The sequence below is a fragment of the Cervus elaphus genome, chromosome 20 (assembly GCF_910594005.1).
Source record: "Cervus elaphus chromosome 20, mCerEla1.1, whole genome shotgun sequence".
In the NCBI taxonomy this organism is placed as follows: Eukaryota; Metazoa; Chordata; class Mammalia; order Artiodactyla; family Cervidae; genus Cervus; species Cervus elaphus.
In genome coordinates this window covers 104,695,980-104,716,166 of record NC_057834.1, presented here as the reverse complement: position 1 = coordinate 104,716,166, position 20,187 = coordinate 104,695,980, and the positions used below count along the sequence as shown (strand labels likewise).

At 36.5% G+C, this 20,187-nt stretch overlaps 1 protein-coding gene across 6 annotated transcripts in view; it reads left to right on the top strand.

The window, feature by feature from the left end:
• The window catches only part of PATJ (PATJ crumbs cell polarity complex component), a 361,279-nt gene that overhangs the window by 14,553 nt on the left and 326,539 nt on the right, over positions 1–20,187 (top strand). For all 6 annotated transcript variants that reach the window (XM_043876093.1, XM_043876090.1, XM_043876094.1 and 3 more), the window contains exons 4-7: positions 839–1,033; positions 2,468–2,607; positions 10,165–10,360; positions 12,612–12,740. In XM_043876093.1, the coding sequence (XP_043732028.1) occupies positions 839–1,033; positions 2,468–2,607; positions 10,165–10,360; positions 12,612–12,740 (660 nt within the window). The remainder of the gene's footprint in view (positions 1–838; positions 1,034–2,467; positions 2,608–10,164; positions 10,361–12,611; positions 12,741–20,187) is intronic.

Genomic DNA, 20,187 nt, shown 5'->3' with positions numbered 1-20,187 from the left:
ATCCCCCCACCTTTTTTTTTTCCCCACTAGTGTTTAAGTGGCTCTGCAATACACGTGCTACTAATGGGCAGGTTATTTAATCCCCGTGTGGTTCAGCTTCCATGTTCACAAAATGAAATAAGAGTATCTCTAGGGCTATTGTAAAGATTGAGTGATATACTGTATAAGAGTTTTGGTATAGTACTTTACTTATAGCAAGCACTTAATAAGTGCTGAGTTATCTTTGAATATACTACCTGCATATCTTTTGTGTACCTGCATACATTTCCCCACATGGAAATGTATGAAAGTGAAAGTTAGTCGCACAGTTGCCTCCAACTCTTTGCGATCCCATGGACTGTAGCCTGCCCTGCTCCTCTGTCCATGGAATTCTCCAGGCAAGAGTACAGGAGTGGGTTGCCATTTCCTTCTCCAGGGGATCTTCCTGACCCAGGGATCAAACCCGGGTCTCCTACATTGCAGGCAGATTCCTTACCAACTGAGCCACTGAAATGTATAGATCAATGGAGAAGGGCTCAGGGTCTTACATGCATGTTTATGTGACTGGACATGTCACATAAAGTGTATATAAAGTGTAATGAGCTATATTACATGCTATGTTAACCTAGATAACAGTAGAAGGCAGGAAATGAGAACAAGTTAAACATTTTGTATAATACTAAATAAAACATTTATAGCCTTATAAACACAGATTCATGTATCTGTATCTTATTTCTTTCACATGTATATATTTAGCATGCCATTATACATGTGAGAGATAAAATATAATATTTAATAAATAGAAATGCTTCTTGTCTGTAGGTTTCTGTTGATAATTCTCTCTTTTTTTCTCCAACAGCTCAGCCATATACCCTCAGATTGTTCAGCCAACTTTGATTTTTCTAGGAAAGGGTTATTGGTGTTCACGGATGGTGCCATTACTAATGGGAATGCCCATAGGTCCTCTAATAACTTGACTGTATCTGGGTTATTTTCTTGGACTCCAAAGTCAGGAAATGAAGATTTTAACTCAGTTGTACAACAGATGGCCCAGGTAAAGTTATGTCTTGTCAGGGGACTATTTAACTTTATTTCTCTTGTTGGAGGTTAAAAAAGAAACATACACTCACACTTTTTGCCTCTAAAATGTGTTACTCTGTGTTTTGTTTGCTTGTGTTTTTATATTGTTAGGAGGAGTTGATACTATTTTCTAATCTATGAGTTGGAAATTTGTTTAAAATTACATGAGGAAAATATCCATGTGCATGGTGAGGATAGTTTTTAAGACAATGACTCCAGTCTGACACATCTGTACACTTGTAAGGAAAGAGATTCTCACAGTTTTGCTCATAGAAGGAAAAATAATATGTCTGCTGAAGTGATATAATTCCTTTGAAATTATTTTTAATTTTATATCAAAACAGAATCAATGGGAGTTAGAACTAATATAATTTGGAAAATCTAGTATATATAATTTGGAAATCTAGTATATATAATTTATAGTATATTTAAAATCCAAATGTAATTTGGAAAATTACAATTCGGAACATCTAGGAAAACATTTGAAAGAGTAATCCCATTTCATCCTTAATATCTATTAAAATCAAATGAGTGACAGTTGAATTTTTAGATGTGCTAGTTTCCTTTATTCACCTTGCCTTCTAACAAGTACCCTAAAAAATGAAACTTGAGTTTGAAAGTTAAAAAGAATCTATTTAAGGTGTGATAGTTAAATAATGTTCTACACCTAATTCCTTTTTTGATCTAATTGCTCTGTCCTCTTAATTTGACTAATAATTATTTTTATGTGATGCTTTTATTAGTTGATTATGTTTATGAAGTTCTTATATAATAAATGCAATTATTCACCAAAGCAATAAAATACTTGTTTGTCACAGGTAGCCCCATTTGAATGGTGGCCTTTCTGTAATCTTTTGAATTAACCTAATAAAATATTAATTTATCACATTAGAATTAAAAACGGAACCCTAAAAAATGCAGCTGATTCTGATTTAGGTCTAACACTAAAATATTTTTTGATAAGTCTAGTTTGCTTTTCTTATTTAAAAATAAGAATATGTTGCTTCAAGAGAATTTAGAGAAATTCATTATAAAAAGTAATTTAGAATTTACTATGGGAAAAGACATTTTTTTCTCAGGAATTTTCGTCTGGCTTGGGATTCATCTCATACTGTGAATGAAGTGTGAAAATATCTCTCCAATTCCCTGAGGTTGCAGAACAGTGCACATGCCCCCTTATGTTCTACTGAAAATAATCAAGTGAGAGGATTTCCCAAAATAAATAATTTATTACTGAAATGCTGAGTTTATTTGGTTTCCTAGAAATGACTTAAGAGAAGCTGTTTGGGGGCTATTTACAAAATAGAAATTAGTTAGTTCCTTAGTTCGTTAGTTCGTTTGTTCCTTAGAATGGGCAGGTTGGTTAAATGTAAACTTAATTGACTTTTTTTAAATTCCCCTTCATTAGGGCCGACAAATCGAATACATAGATATAGAACGGCCCTCAACTGGAGGCCTTGGATTCAGTGTGGTGGCCCTTAGAGGTCAAAATCTGGGAGAAGTCAACATCTTCGTGAAGGAAGTGCAGCCAGGGAGTATAGTTGGCAGGTGAGGAAGTGTGTTCATTTTGCTTTTTGCTAATTTTTTTCTAACAATTCTGAAAAACATTAAGGAGAGTAAGAAACTAGTCATACCAGAACAGTTAACAATAGCAGCTAATGCTTTCCTCTGCTTATGCATTTTTCAGACCTTTTGCAGATATTCTCACATACACTTGTGGCGTCAGTCTAGCTAGTAGTATCATTATCCCATTTTATAGATGTGAATGTTCAGAGAAGTTGAGTGGTTTCCCTGTAGTCACAGAGCTGTTAATGCTGGAACCATGATGTGATTCTCAGACTGTCTGATGGCAAAGCTCATGTTCTTTCCATTCCATCACACTCTCTCACAACTGAATGTGATGCAGCAATGGTTTGACCAGTAAGATGGGCATATTGAAATTTACATTCTACATATTACATTATTTATTAAACTTGAGATTGTAACAACTTTTTTATTGGTCATAACATGCTGTTTATTTCACTTATTGTCAACAAAAATCCCTCAAGTCTATGTGATTCCCCCTCTGCACTTGTGCCTGAGTTTTATCTTTCTAAGGGTTATGTGTAAGACTTGTATTTTGTCTCTACTTGATTTCAGCTCTTTAGTTTATTCTTATTTAAAAAGCACACTATTCATTATATTATTACTTTTTAAAAAGATATATTAGTGTTACTATTGCCTATTAGAAAGCTAGCAGCAGTAGCATAACTATTACAGAAAACTCTGTCAATAATATATTTTTGGATTTATGTTATCCACATATTGGGGATCAGTTCTAATCTCAACTGAAAATTCAGAAATGATGGATTTTTATGACCTTTCTACCTTTATTCTACAGTCTAATGGAGCATTTCCTAAAGTTTGCTCTGAGGAGTTATAGCAGTAGTCAGCTATATATTTATTTTATAATATGCATTTATTTTCATCTGGCTTCTTTTATTCAATATTACATTTGTGAAATTCATCAACATGCTTGATTGTAGCACTGTTCATTCATTTTCCTTGTTGTATAGTATTCAACCATACAAATACACCATGATATATTCATCCATTACGCTTAAAGAATTTTTTAAATTTGTTTTCCATTGTGCTGGGTCTTTGTTACTGCATCTGGGCTTTCTCTGGTTGTGGTGATCAGGGGCCACTCTTTGTTGGGGTGCATGGACTTCTCATTGTGGTGGCTTCTCTCGTTGCAGAGCATGGGCTCTGGAGCTCACAGGCCCAGTAGTCGTGCGGCACAGGCTTAGTTGCCCCAACATGTGGGATTTTTCCAGACCAGGGAGCGAGCCTGTGTTCCCTGCATTGGCAGGTGGATTCTTAACCATTGGACCACCAGTGAAGTCCAGTAGTCGGTTATATTTGAGAAGCTCAACCCTGTGTTTGGAGATTAGATATACATACTTAGGATAATCATATAATTTATTGTCCAAGTTGGGACATTTTGGAGAGTTAGAGGCTGTGCCATTAATATGACACTGAGACAGCAGGTATAATTAGGACTATTCTGGCAAAGCTAGGCAATCCAGGGTAAACTGGACTCAGAGTCACTTGACAGTAGCTTCTTTAAGGCTATGAAGTCCCTTGACAAAAAGGCTACTTAACTTTGATTGGCTCAGATTTTCTTTTTAATTTTTTTTGACTTAAGAATCATTATTGGGATATAATTCACATAATGTAAGCGTCACCCTTTTTGGGTATATAATTCAGTGGTTTTAGTGTATTTTCAATGTTGTTAACCATTTTGTGGTCCATTCTTACGTCTCAATTACTCTGTACTAATTAGTCTGTAAGTACAATTTGAGGTGAGCACTTCCGAAAAGAGTAGTTTCATATTTGAGTGTGTAAAGACTTGTCACCACAGCTAAGTAGTCAGGGGGCTTCCTGGAAGCAGTGGTGCTTAAAGGAAATTTGAGAGGCAACAGTGGAGTCTCCAGAGGTGCCGGGCAGAAGGTGCCGGGGTGAGGAATAGACACTTTACCTGTAGCCCTGAGAAGAGGTGGAACACAACTCATATCTTAAGAGTGTGTCTGGTGTTTATCTGATGTGGGAGTTTAGTGCAAGGCAGTACAATAAGTCACTAGAGAGAGGTAGAGGCCAGCCATGCAGGACCTTCTGGATCATTTTAAATGGTCTTTCTTTCTTCTGAGGATTCTCCACGTAGAACTGTGTTATATCAGGAGCTTACTGAACATCCTTTGGCTCTTGAAGTCACGGAAATCCATTATTCCTGAATGTTGCAGTGGACAGAAAAGAACTGGTCTCACCTTGAATGCAAAGTGCGAATTCATTTGTATATATAGTATGAGAGAGTTAAATTATAAATAATAGTAGGAGTAAAATGAGTTCAGCTTTAGAATGCATCAAAATAATATTTTCCAGAAGACTTCTGCAGTTTATTTTGGGTTAAGTTGATATTCCCTAGGCAGATACTGACTGGAAAGAAATGAGATGTCCTGGAAGTCTATTGGGTAGAGGAAAAGGTAGATTAAAATAGAATTGATTTCCAGAAAATAGAAAATTTGAGTGTGAGTAAATTAAGGACCAACTTATTGCAAAATGAGTTATTAATATATCAGGGTCAAAAAGATTCAAGAGCAACTCATTCATTTGGGATTAATTAAGAAATTTCCCTTAATGAATAACCTGTGAGTAGGAATTTAGGTGAAGAAGTTAGAGGAAGGAGGATGTGGGAGATAGGAGAATGGAAGGTGATTCCTGGATATTGTCCTGGGGTGGTCATATTTAAAAATAAATGTTCCTTAAAAAAAAAAAAAAGATTTCTTCAGGACTAGGGAGGAGTTCACAAGCAACTTTTTCATATATGTTAAAAAATATGTATATATTTCAAAATTATGAAAATCATTTTGAAAGTAATACATGGCTATAATATAAAATATAGAAATATATTAACTCCTCCTCCTACATACCAGAAACCTCCTGGACTTTGACTACCCTAAGACAACTGTAGGAAACACATTGGAATGTTTTTTTTGCTGCACCATGTCACTTGCATGATTTTAGTTTCCCAACTAGAAATTGAACCCAGGGCGCAGCAGTGAAAGTGCTGAGTCCTAATCACTGGACTGTCAAGAAATTCACTAGAACATTTTTTTTTTATAAAGACAAGGTCTTAAAGTATGTACAATTTTATATCATATTCTTATTCTCTAATATAACATAAGCCTTTCCTAATAGTAATAAAAGGATATATATAAGCAACATTTTTAATGCAATGTGACCTGTTGTAAGAGCCACCCACAATTTTGGCATCAAAAATTGAAATACCCAATTTGTTAGTTCCAAAGGAGAGTATAAAACATATGAGTCCCTCTTCTCAGAAAACTTAAAATCTAGTAGGGAAGGATGTAGGTAGCTCTGTGGCCAGCATACTTAGTAAAGATGAATGCTCAGTGAGTGGTAAGCAAATAGCTCAGAGCATCATGATAATGAGATGAGTGATGAAGAGACAGGAGACAGAGGCAATGACACTTCCTTGCAACATGGAGGGTGGATTGAATTTGGCTCAGTGGAGTGGAAGGGCATCAGAGATAGAGAAAACCATTTACACAAAAGCAGGAAATACCAGACATGTTTGAGAGGGAAAGAGTAGATCAGGATAGTTGAAAAGGGGTTTATACAGAAAGGAAGCCAAGTTGGAAGAGTACTTTGGGGCCAAATGTAGTGGTCTTTGAATACCAGTCAAGTTTACATTGTGTCCTAGAGGTCAGGAGCTACCGAATTTTGGTCCTTGATGAAGTTTTGCTGAATCTGCTGCTGCTGTGACCTGAGAAAAGCATAAGGGTGATATAATGAAATTTTCATAACTCTAAATTTATGAATTATACCTCTCTGTTCTGAGATGAATCCCTTCTCAGAGAGATTTTTACTTTTGAAGGTTAAAGAAGTTCTTTTATGAAACAGTCATGACAAAATTCTTTCCTTTGACTCTCCTTATTGGCCAACAACCATAGACAGTCATTATATACTTTTGAGATGAAGAATACCAGCACAGTTCAGTTCAGTTCAGTCACTCAGTCGTGTCCAACTCTTTGTGATCCCATGGACTGCAGCATGCCAGGCCTCCCTGTCCATCACCAACTCCCAGACTTTACTCAAACTCATATCCATTGAGTCGGTGATGCCATCCAACCATCTCATAATCTGTCGTTCCCTTCTCCTCCCACCTTCAATCTTTCCCAGCGCCAGGGTCTTTTCAAATGAGTCAGCTCTTCGCATCAGGTGGCCAACGTTTTGGAGTTTCAGCTTCAACATCAGTCCTTCCAATGAATATTCAGGACTGATTTCCTTGAGGATTGAGTGGTTGGATCTCCTTGCAGATTCAGCACAGGGGAGCCTAGAAAAATAAACCTTGAGGAATTTTGCAAGTCAGACTTTAGGTATTAGATAAGGATCTCAGTTAGATGGTTGACATTGAGAATAGAAAGGAGAGATGGGTGGATACAAGAGAGATAAAGATAAGAAGGAACTGTGGAGATAACGAAGAGGAGGAGGGGTGTTTAGGAGATAATGAAGTCATATATAGTAAACGAGAGTAAATCCTACTCTTGGTATGTACTTTAAGAAGTTACAGAGTATGGTTTACAGTCAGACTCTTTAGATAAGATGCTAAACTCCCTTTCTTACATGTAAAATTTAACTAAGTACTTTAACAGGTGATTGTGAAAAATAAAGTAGATAATGCCTGTAAAGCATTTAGCAGAGTTTCTGGCTCCTAATAAGTGCTCAATAAATATTAACTATATTAAGCATTTCTGGAGGAGGGCATGGCAAGCCAGTTCAGTATTATTAGATACTTGAATATTCAGGACTGATTTCCTTTAAGATGGACTGGTTGGATCTCCTTTCTGTCCAAGGGACTCTCAAGAGTCTTCTCCAACACCACAGTTCAAAAGCATCAATTCTTCGGTGCTCTGCTTTCTTTATAGTCCCACTCTCACATCCATAGATGACTACTGGAAAAACCATAGCTTTGACTAGATGGACCTTTGTTGGCAAAGTAATGTCTCTGCTTTGTAATATGCTGTCTAGGTTGGTCATAGCTTTTCTTCCAAGGAGCAGCTGTCTTTAAATTTCATGGATGTGGTCACCATCTGCGGTGATTTTGGAGCCCAAGAAAATAAAGTTTCTCACTGTTTCCATTGTTTCCCCATCTGTTTGCCATGAAGTGATGGGACTGGATGCTATGATCATAGTTTTCTGAATGCTGAGTTTTTAGCCAACTTTTTTGCTCTCCTCTTTCACTTTCATCAAGAGGCTCTTTAATTCTTCACTTTCTGCCATAAGGGTGGTATCATCTGCATATCTGAGGTTATTGCTATTTCTCCCTGCAATCTTGATTCCAGCTTGTGCTTCATCCAGCCCAGCATTTCTCATGATGGACTCTGCATATAAGTTAAATAAGCAGGGTGACAATATACAGCTTTGACGTACTCCTTTCCTGATTTGAAACCAGTCTGTTGTTCCATGTCCAGTTCTAACTGTTGCTTCTTGACCTGCATACAGATTTCTTAGGGGGAAGGTCAGGTGGTCTGGTATTCACATCTCTTGAAGAATTTTTCACAGTTTATTGTGATCCACACAGTCAAAGGCTTTAGCGTATTCAATAAAGGAGAAGTAGATGTTTTTCTGGAAATCTCTTGCTTTTTCAATGATCCGGTGGATGTTGGTAATTTAATCTCTGGTTTTTCTGCCTTTTCTAAATCCAGCTTGAACATCTGGAAGTTCACGGTTCACGTACTATTGAAGCCTGGCTTGGAGAATTTTGAATATTCCTTTGCTAGCATGTGAGATGTGTACAATTGTGCTGCAGATTGAACATTCTTGGACCTTGTCTTTCTTTGGGATTGGAATGAAAACTGACCTTTTCCAGTCCTGTGGCCTGGAATTTGGCTGAATTTTCCAAATCTGCTGGCATTTTTTTTTTTTTTAAGTTTTATTTATTTATTTTTCCATTTATTTTTATTAGTTGGAGGCTAATTACTTTACAATATATAGTGGTTTTTGCCATACACTGACATAAATCAGCCATGGATTTACATGTGTTCCCCATCCCGAACCCCACTCCCACCTCCCTCCCCATCCCATCCCTCTGGGTCATCCCAGTGCACCAGCCCCGAGCACTTGTCTCATGCATCCAACCTGGACTGGCGATCTGTTTCACACTTGATAATATACATGTTTCGATGCTGTTCTCTCAGATCACCCCATCCTCTCCTTCTCCCACAGAGTCCAAAACTCCGTTCTGTACATCTGTGTCTCTTTTGCTGTCTTGCATATAGGGTTATCATTACCATCTTTCTAAATTCCATATATATGCATTAGTATACTGTATTGGTGTTTATCTTTCTGGCTTACTTCACTCTGTATAATGGGCTCCAGTTTTATCCATCTCATTAGAACTGATTCAAATGTATTCTTTTTAATGGCTGAGTAATATTCCATGGTGTATATGTACCACAGCTTTCTTATCCATTCGTCTGCTAATGGGCATCTAGGTTGTTTCCATGTCCTGGCTATTATAAACCGGATCTGAAAGAGACACGTGCACCCCAATGTTCATTGCAGCACTGCTGGCATATTGAGTGCAGCACTTTCACAGCATCATCTTTTAGGATTTGAAATAGCTCAACTGGAATTTCATCATCTCCACTAGCTTTGTTCGTAGTGATGCTTCCTACATGGTCCACCAGAGAAGGGAATGGCAAACCACTTTAGTATTCTTGCCTTGAGGACATATGTATACCCATGGCTGATTCATGTTGACGTATGGCAGAAACCAATTAAAATAATTAAAAAATATTAACTATAATAGTGCTTTTTTTCCTTAAGATTTTGCTAATTTCTTTTTAAAAATATCCCCTTTTCCTTGGTTAGCAACTGGGGATTGGTGATGGGAAGGAGATAAGGGCTCAGATATAGATTTGGAAATAATCTCTTGCTTTTCAAGGAGAGTTTGGCTCCTATTGACAAATGTTGGAGAAGTAAGGGACAATGGAGATGGGGTGAATCTGCTAGAGTGGAGGTTGTTGGTGACCATATAGCCCTATGTGGTACATGTAGAAGTCAGACTGGAAGGAGTTCAGGGGTATGGGATGGTGCCACAATGAGGACAATGCCTATACTTGCAAAGCTTTAGCACTGGGGCCCTATACATTGTTTTTGCTTATTTTCCAGCCAAATGGCTTTTAAAATGGTGTGGTGTGTAGGGATCCACTACTTAATTGGTTAATTAGCTAATAAGTGCTTTGATGAAAAGCACTCTGAAGAGCTCTGTTACATTATGCAATTAAATATTTCAATAATTGTATTAACTGAAGTAGTACCATAAGGTATAAACTACTTGAATAATACATTTTGAAAATCAGGCTGTTTGGATGGGAGGGGAGTTTGGGGGAGAATAGACACATGTATATATATGGCTGAGTCACTTTTCTGTCCACTTGAAACTATCACAACATTGTTAATCAACTATAGTCCAATATAAAATAGAAAGTTAGAAAAATCTGGCTGTTATATCACTTAATATTTTCTTCTGTCATCAAGGGATCAAAGGTTAAGGGAAAATGATCAAATATTGGCTATTAATCACACGCCACTGGATCAGAACATTTCCCACCAGCAAGCAATTGCACTGTTACAAGAAACCACTGGATCTTTGTGTCTAGTCGTGGCCAGGGAGCCAGTCCACACAAAAAGCAGCATTTCTACCAGCCTACCTGATGCAAATCTGCCTGACACAGTGAGTTGCAAATTTGGAAAAATCCTTAATTTTGAATCATACCTTTGTTTTTAATAAGTGTAAAGATATTTAGAAGATGTCATTTTACTTGTCATAGTTCAAGAAAGATTACATCTCCAAAGACAGCATTAGCATGTTAAACAAGATAGTTCATGAAGAGTTTTTGTTGTGTTTTTCAGTGTCCTCTGCTTCTCCTTGTTTAAGGTTATTATTTAATGTAGGGGTTAATTTATAGTATTGGGTGTAATTTGTTTGGTAATGGAAAGAGTTCCTTGGTCATGTAACCACTTAACTAATTAATCTGGGAGTTTTAATTAGAGATTTACTATGAGTATCTTAAGATTTGGTTATTTGCTTTAAAAGTATTATTTTTATAAATTGGATTTTTTATGCCTAGATTATGGATACTGCAAAATTACAGAATTTTTTTTTTTTTTTTTTTGCATGTAAGGATGTGTACTGAACAATTTAAAAGAATAAAAGTTAAAAAAGAATAAAAGATTACATTCCCTTGGGAATCTTTAAACTTGCTTTGTAACATTTCATAGATTTTGACCTGCATCTTCAGAACACAATCTAATAAATCTTATTTTCTTATAACACTAAGTGCTGGCTGATTTATTTAATTTTCATTCAGTAGGAAAAAGAAAAAATAGACTTTCTGGGTACAGTGCAAGGTCACAACACTAATGTACAGACGTTTTCCCTATTGTAGTCAGTAATATTTATAAAAAACAATTTACATAATAAATGGAATGAACAAAGTGGTAAGTTGCTTAGCACAGTGGTTAAAAATAAGGAGTCTGGAGTCAGGCTAAGGTGGGTTCAAGTCCAGCTCTTACTTCATAAATGAGTCTTACTGGGCAGATGCTTTGAGTTCTCCACACCTCAGTTTCATCATCTGTTGCTTGAAAGTAATAACAAAGTGTCTAGTTCACAGAGATGTTGTCTAGTTCACAGAGATGTCCTGAGGATTAAATGAGACTGCATTAAATGTGAGGCTTAAATAAGAATGCATGTGAAGACCTAAGCACAGTGCATGGGGCAGAATATTAACTGCTGTCCCTAATTCAGGCATTTTTAGCAAACATCGTTGCTTCCTGGATACTAGATATTGTTCCAGGTGTGAATCTATTAGATATTCCTGATAACTCTGGTTATTTTTAACATTGTGTAATAACTTTCCAAATTAGTATAATAGAAAAACTAAGTATGTGTTGCGATTCATGGGGTTGCAAAGAGTTGGACACGACTGAGCGACTGAACTGAACTGAAGTATGTCCTAATGTCTTGAAGGGTAGACTTTTGCCCTGCAGGTGGATTATGTGGATTTAATGTATAATTCTGATGGAGCCTGCTGTTAGAGGAAAAATGCTTATGTCTTTTAGTCTGATTTGTATAATCCTTTTGCCAATATCTTCAGTTGGGTCTACATTTCTTCTCCTTCAGAGTCTCTTCAATCATTCTGGTCACTCTGTCCTTCTCACCATCTTATGCTTCACACTGCTGCCAGATTAATCTTTCTAAACCACTGTTTTGCTCCTGTTTTTTCCTTTTCTAAAACCTTCAGTTATTCTCCTTATCTAAGCCTAGCTTTGCTCTTAAATTTCCCTTTTGCTTAAATGTATTTTTTCTCTGTAGAGCAATTGAAATGCTGCCTTTTCCTTGAAAGTGTTAGTCTCTCAGTCATGTCCACCTCCTTGCTACTGTATGGGCTATAGCCTGCCAGTCTCCTCTGGCCATGGAGTTCTCCAGGCAAGAATACTGGAGTGGGTTGCCTTTTTCCCTTGAAGTCTTTCATAATTTTTCATTGGATTTGACCTCTTGTCTCTACAGCCCTCACATCTTTATAATATTTTATAATTCTCTTTTAATTCAGATAAACACATGTTTATTGGTTCCAACTAGGTGATTGGCACTGTGCTAGGTATCAGACATAGATAGGGGAAAGAGACAATGTGTTTCTCTCCGCTTGGAGCTACAGTGTCTTATGATCCAATATTCTGTCTTGTATTTTAATTGCTTATGTTTCAGTTTACCTCTCCACTAGATTATAAAATCCTTAAGAGGATCTCTGATCCTATAGAATTCATCTCTGAGTTGCTAGAAAGTTGACTTGATTAATTACATGAATATTAATGAATATTAATTTTTTGTGTGTATCTGTTACTCTAATAATTACTGTATTGATAAGCAATGAATGTATATGTTTTTACTAACACTTTGGTTTTTGCTTGCTATTACTTTGTAGATTCGTTGGGGCCATATTGAAGATGTTGAGCTCATTAATGATGGCTCTGGATTAGGTTTTGGAATTGTTGGGGGAAAATCAAGTGGTGTCGTTGTAAGAACTATAGTTCCTGGAGGATTAGCAGATCGAGTAAGTTGACCTTCTTTTATTTCATTTTGGTTTTATACAATTTAAATTGTATGGCTTAAAATGTAATTATGTAACATGGGTTACTAGAATTATGATTCTGTGACCAGAACTTAAGGATAGCTAGAAATGTTTTTTTCTATAAGTGTTAATGTGTACTCACTCTGTTTTATTTTAAAAAGCTCCTAAATCAGTATTTTTGGGTGTGTGTGTATGTTTTGTTTTGTTTTTTTTTTTTTTGCGCTGTGATTGACAGTCATCTTGACTCTATCAAAAGACAATATTTTTTATTGAAAGGAATCATTAATGGGAATTGCATTCTGAGTATCCATGTTATTTTCTCTCTGTGTATCTTTCAAGGGTGTAAATGTTAAGATAGTACAAAGATTACAAACTTTTATTCCAATGTTGCATGAGATAAATTTCACTAGAATTATAATTTTTTGACATTATAAATAAAAATACTACCCTTCATGATTTAGCAGTGTTTAAACTGAAAGTGGGCCATTTTAAAATTTATCAACTATTTCTGCTTAGTTTTTCCATTGAAGAAAATGTTAAGTACTACCTTGAATTTTTAAAAAGCACTTTAGAAATTTGAAGCTACTTAATAATGAGTTTATGTTACATAGACTGTCCATGATAATCAGTATGACATATAAATTGTATGGGTTAACGTCTTTGTTGTTGTTGCTGTTTGGTCGCTAAGTTGCGTCCAACTCTTTTGCGACCCTGTGAACTGGAGCCTGCCAGGCTCCTCTGTCCATAGGATTTACGTCTGCTGCTGCTGCTGCTAAGTCGCTTCAGTCGTGTCCGACTCTGTGCGACCCCATAGACGGCAGCCCACCAGGCTCCCCCATCCCTGGGATTCTTCAGGCAAGAATACTGGAGTGGGTTGCTAGTTACATATAAATTTATCCCTTCATATAAAGTATTAACAAAAATATATAAACATAAAAGTATCAGTTAATGTGAACATACAGAGTATTAGTAAAAAACATATAAAGTATCAATAAAAATGAACTTCCTGTGCACATATAGCTTTGAGCTCAGCTCCCTATTTCTAGTCAAGATTGTTTCTCCTTATACAAACTGTGGAGCTACTAATATTCCTGTTATTCTTTCAGCAGCTAAGTTTACTTATTTAGCATAATGGCTTTCAGAGTTTTGTCTGTGGGCCCTGAGGGTCCCTGAGTTTCTTGCAGGGGGTTTATAAGATCAAAATGACTTACGTAATAATACTAAGATGTATTAGCCTTTTCACTGTGTTGACATTTGCACTGATGATGAACAAGCAGTGGTAGACCAGGCCTGCTGTTGCCTTTGTACGCATCAGAGCAATGGCACCCAGCTGTACTAGGAGTCGTTGCTTTCGTCTTTACCATGTGCTTGCAACAGCAACAAAAATGGCAGTTTCACTTTAAAAAGTGCAATGAAAACTAATTTAAGTAAAGTCTGACCTTTAGGTGCATGTCTTTGTAATATTGTGTTACAGAATGAAGTATACCATATAGCACTTCTGCCATATACTGAAGTATGGTGGTTGTCTTGAGGAAAAACATTTGTGAGACAAACTGGCCACTTTTTAATATGGAACAGCATTTTAATTTTTAAAATTTATTTGATTTTTTAATTCCTTGCCTTTATTCACAAAATTTTTTGAGATTTAATTTTTTTGAGATATATTATTTTAGTTTTAGGTGTACAGAATAATGATGTGATACTTCTGTATATTATGGAATGATCACCACACTGAGTCTAGTTAACGTCCATTACCACATAGTTACAATTTTTTTTCTTGTGAAAAGAGCTTTTAACAGCTACTCTCTTAGCAGCTTTCAGGTATACAATACAGTGTTTTCACCTATAGTCACCATGCTGTGGTTTACATCCCTATGGTTTACTTATTTTATAGCTGAAATTTTGTTTCTTTTGATCTTCTTCATCCATTTTGCCCACCTTGCCCCCTGCCTCCCCAGCAGCTGCCAATCTAGAATGTCATTTTTATTTTTGAAAGAATAACTGATAGAAAAATTATTATTCAGTCTTGGCTATCTGGTAGACGTTTCCTTGAATGAAGTAAGCCTGTTACTTAAAGGAAAATAGCTAACAGGATTTGTTACTGATGATAATTTGAGTTTTTAAGCAGAAATTAGAATTTTGGAAAATATTTCTCTGATTAGATTCTTAGTGCTATTAATAAATATGATTTTTTTACATTAAATAATGTATTGATCGTATGTCAGTATTTAGAAAATCTGCATAGCGATGAGTCAGTAATTTCTGAAGATCAATATATAGAATGGCAAAACAATATATAGGTAAAAAAAATCCATTCAAAATTCAAGATTGATGAATAGATTTTAATTATCTGAAAACTTGATGTTGTTTCAGATTCCGCACTGCAACTAATCTTTAAGAAATCATCACTTGTCAAGTTTTGGTGTGTTATCAAAGAATTAGGCTAAAAGGGCTATGGAAATACTCTCCCATTTTCCAAATATATATCTGATGGAGGCCAAATTTTCTTTGTATACTTCAACCAGAGCACATTGCAACACACTGAAGGCTGAAGCAAATATGAAAATTCAGCTGTCGTCTTTTAAGCTGGATACTAAAGAGATTTGTAACAATTTAAGAATATTGTTCCTCTCACAACTTTTTGTTTGTTTGTTTTAGAAAGTAGAATTTTTATATAATTGGGCACCAGAGTTTAACCAAGATGACATAAAGTGTAACCATGGTACCATCTATCACTACAGTCAAGATAATGAACATATTCATCACCCACAAAGATCTATGACCTTTTGTAGTCCCTATTCCTTCGTCCTCAATTATTTTTTAGTGTAAAGGAGATCAGGAAGGTTGAGAATGGTCATTTTATGGGTGTTCAAAACACATCTGTGGCCCGAAACAAATAATAATCTTTAATTTTTTTTTTTAATTTAGCAACTTAGAAAGAGATGAAATATTGTGGAATATTTTGGCATCTTTTCCCACTCAACCCCCCTCCTTTCAGTTCAGTGTAGTTCAGTTGCTCAGTCGTGTCTGACTCTTTGAGACCCCATGGACTGCAGCGCGCCAGGCTTCCCTGTCCATCACCAGCTCCTGGAGTTTGCTCAAACTTATGTCCATTGAGTTGGTGATGCCATTCCAACCATCTCTTCCCCTTTGTCCCCCTTCTTTAGCAATTTTAATAGACTTATTTGCTAGAATAGCATTTTTCAAGATGCAAAGTGGTTATTATTAAAGAACAAAGGGTCAAAGAAATTTAGAAAGTACCAAGTTAAACAAAATCAAATAAATTTCTTTACTCTAAGAATTATCTGAGTTATTAAATACTGATGTACATTATGTATTTTCACAAGAAGAATGTGATGTGCAGATTTTCCATTGGTGGCACTGTTAGTAAAAGCCCAGGTCTGATTTTCACCCTTTCCTGGAAGGGATTGTCACTGTTTCAGGTCTTCAGAATGGGGTGGTCATGTGTCCATCATAGTCATAATGTAGAAGTGAGTTTTTATGCTAGACTTTGTTATCTGCCTAATATACTGTATTCTTGTATAATTCTTAAAACAGTCATAAATTTTATTACCAAATTATAGATATGGAAACTTAAGAAATTGCCCAAAGCTACACAACTTCGAAATGGCAGAGTCAGAATTGAGCCCACATGTGGCAGATTTACTGTTTAAATCTGCTTATTCAGAGTTGATCCCAGTGTTTTCATTTTCTTGTGTATACTTGTCCAGGGTTGGTCAAGCCTATCAGGGAATTGCCAGCTCTAACAGTAATGTTGCTGTTGGCTCTCTTATAAGGAATATGTGCTGTGCTGTTGTAGTCCCTCAGTCATGTCCAACTCTATGGGACTCCATGGACTGTAGCCCACCAGGCTCCTCTGTCCATGGGGATTCTCTAGGCAAGAATACTGGAGTGGGTTGCCATGCCCTCCTCCAGGGGATCTTCCCAACCCAGGGATTGAACCCAGATCTCCCGAATTGCAGGCAGATTCTTAACTGTCTGAGTCACCAGGGAAGTCCAAGAATATTGGAGTGGGCAGCCTATCCCTTCTCCTGGGGATCTTCCTGACCCAGGAATCAAATCAGGATCTTCTGCATTGCAGGCAGATTCTTACCAGCTGAACTACCAGGGAAGCCCATGGTGAGACCTAAATATAGGGGACAGAGCGTTATTCTCTTTCCTCTCTTCCTCATTCCAGCTAAATGGCAGATAAATCTCTTCAATTAATTCTGTGTTTTGTTGCTAAATGTTTAGAGTTGTTGCTTATGTAGCCTGATTATGGCTTTAAAATTATTAAAGGGAATATTGCTTTTCATTAAAATATACTCATACTTTTGACTCTTAATACTCACTGTTGACTATGGCAATCTTCATGGTAAGGGAATATGAATGTCTTAAGTCCTTCATTAAATGTGGTTGAAATTGATCATACAGTGATACTTACATTCTGCTAAAGGGATTGATTAATACTAAATACTTTCTTTAAAGACCATAAACTTGTATAACAGAAAGTTAGAAAAGCAAGTCAGTGTTTTTTTATTTTATTTTATTATTATTATTTTTTTACCATTTATTTTTATTAGTTGGAGGCTAATTACTTTACAATATTGTAGTGGTTTTTGCCATACATTGACATGAATCAGCCATGGATTTACATGTATTCCCTGGCCCCTGTATTTCCTTTTGTGTACATGTGTATATGTCAGTTGGGGGATATGGTAAAGAAAACCTGAGTCTATAGAAGTATCAGAAATGTATGCATCTGAGAAGGCTGTAAGCAAGACACTGGGCTAAAGCTTTTGACATGTAGTATTGAGTTTAGTGCTTACAACTCAACGAGAGAGGAATTTATCCCCATCTTGTTTAAAGAAAGATCTGAGATTTACATAGGATCAGTAACTGACCTGTGGCTCTACACCTTGACCAAAGTAGTTCCAGGATAAACTTGGATGTGTCTGACTCCAATGCCTTTACTTGTCATTTTACTGTTTACTGCCTCTAATGTTGTAAATGAAATGAAAAAATATTGATTTATATGAATTTTTTAGAAATGTTCATTGGTACATAGTTACAATGAGGGGGCTTCCTTGGTGGCTCATTGATAAAGAACCTGCCAGTTCAGGAGAGGTGAGTTTGATCTTTGGGTCCAGAAGATTCCCTGGAGAAGGAAATGACAATCCACCCCAGTATTCTTGCCTGGGAAATCCCATGGACAGAGGAGCCTGACAGGCTGCAGTTCATGGTGGGATCTCAAAAAGAGTCAGACAGGGCTTATTGACTGAACAAGAACAACAACAAGTTACAATGAGCAATCAGTGGATGTCATTAGGGTCAATTCCATGGATAGGGAAATTATTTGATATTGTCCCAAGGTACTCTCCAAAATTCACAGTACCTGAAACATACATCTTTTGAGAATTCTGTTCAGCTATTTCAGAAATTTTTAGCAGTTAGAAGTGTTTTTTGTTTTTTTTTAATTGGTATAGGCAGTGTGAAACTTCTTTGTTTTGCAGAAATGTCCTTCATGTGCTGTGGAGGAATTCTAAGGACATTAAATACATTGAGTTACCCTGTTTTCTCCCAAAGGTGACTTGTAGAGCACAACCTATTTAAAAGTTGTCATGAATTATTGACTTTTTGGTATCAGGCAGTTATGAGTCATGTTATAATAGCTATCCATTAACCTTTAATATTGGGCTTCCCTGGTATCTCAGCTGGTAAAGAGTCTGCTTGCAGTGCAGGAGACCCCAGTTTGATTCCTGTCAGGAAGATCCCCTGGAGAAGGGCTAGGCTGCCCACTCCTGTATTCAAGGACTTCCCTGGTGGCTCAGATGGTAAAGAATCCACCTGCAATGCGGGAGACCTGGGTTCAATCCCTGGGTTGGGGAAGATCCCCTGGGGGAGGGCATGGTAACCCACTCCAGTATTCCCTCCTGGAGAATCCTGTTGGACAGAGGAGCCTGGTGGGCTACAGTCTGTGGGGTTGCAAAGAGTCGAACATGACTGAGTGACTAAGCACACACAACTTTTAATGCTAAGAAGGAATGTGACCAGCCAAGGATTAGAGAGTGGGCGTGAACTACTGAGGAAAGTGAGGAATTTTTTTTCTAGAATAATAAAGCATTCCCTGGTGGCTCAGATGGTAAAGAATAATCAAGCCCCAGCTTGAGGCCCGTGAACAGTTGGTTATCTCAGTAATTTTACTTTATGTCTATAAACTGGTATTTTCCTTATCCTTCAAAATTATGGTGAGGGCTCTGGAAATTTGATTAGCATAGGGTGGACGTACTTATTTTGGTTTGGCCAAAATTTTCATTTGGTTAGTGAATATGTTCAGTAAAATTCTTGGTGAAAATTAAAATGTCTTTTATTTTTACTTAAAACAGTATGAACTTTTTGGCCACCCAATACTTAGTGCCTTCCTTTAATTCCTTAAGGGAAAGACCATTTATTTTATAAAGTCATTATTTTCTTGGAGAAGGCTATGGCACCCCACTCCAGTACTCTTGCCTGGAAAATCCCCTGGACGGAGGAGCCTGGTGGGCTGCAGTCCATGGGGTCGCGAAGAGTCGGACACAACTGAAGCAACTTAGCAGCAGCAGCAGCATTATTTTCCGTCAGTGACATGTTGCCTTTTAATTAAAGATCAATGATAGAAATAGCTTGGAATCGAAAGTGGTAATAATTTCACTTTCTGAATTGGGTAGGTATTTAGTGTTATTTTTTAATTTTCAGAGAAACATTTATTTCTTTTGTAGCTCAGACCTAAAATCCTTTAGATTTTCAAATAGTTTTTGAATTGAAATTATCATGTATAACAGCCTAGCAGAGAACTTAAAGTGCAGAGTAATAAATATTTTTTAAACCCATAAATGCTATGGATTATGCTAATTTAGCATGGACATGCTAACTTGAATTAAAGTATTTTTTTCTTAAAAAAAAAACTGTATAAATGATACTGTGTTTTCTCTATAATAGTGTATTACCCCTTCCTCAGCTATTTTAACTTTTTGCCTTTCATACTATCTTTGCCCTTATGCATAATTTCTCTCTCTTTTGAAAGAATCTGTGAGTTAATAAACTTTTATATTTGAATGTGTGATTAGCATGCTATGACTTTGAATTTTGGCATAGCTATTTTTTGGCTATCACCGATTTATGATTTCTGTTAAAGAACAAAAAGGACTCTATACCTTTTAGTTTCCTTCTACAATAGGCAGGCTATGAAAGGAGAGTGTTAATCAGAAAGTATCAGTAATATGCAGTTAATCAGAAAATATGCAGTATTTGGGGCCGCCGGACTTTAAAAGCTAGCTGTCATTTTGGTGTCTTTCCTATCAATCTGATTATGATTGTTTTTGCACTTGTGAATTCTGTATAACACCTGTTTTTCTGAAAGAAGAAAATGTTTGACTTTCAGTGACAGGTG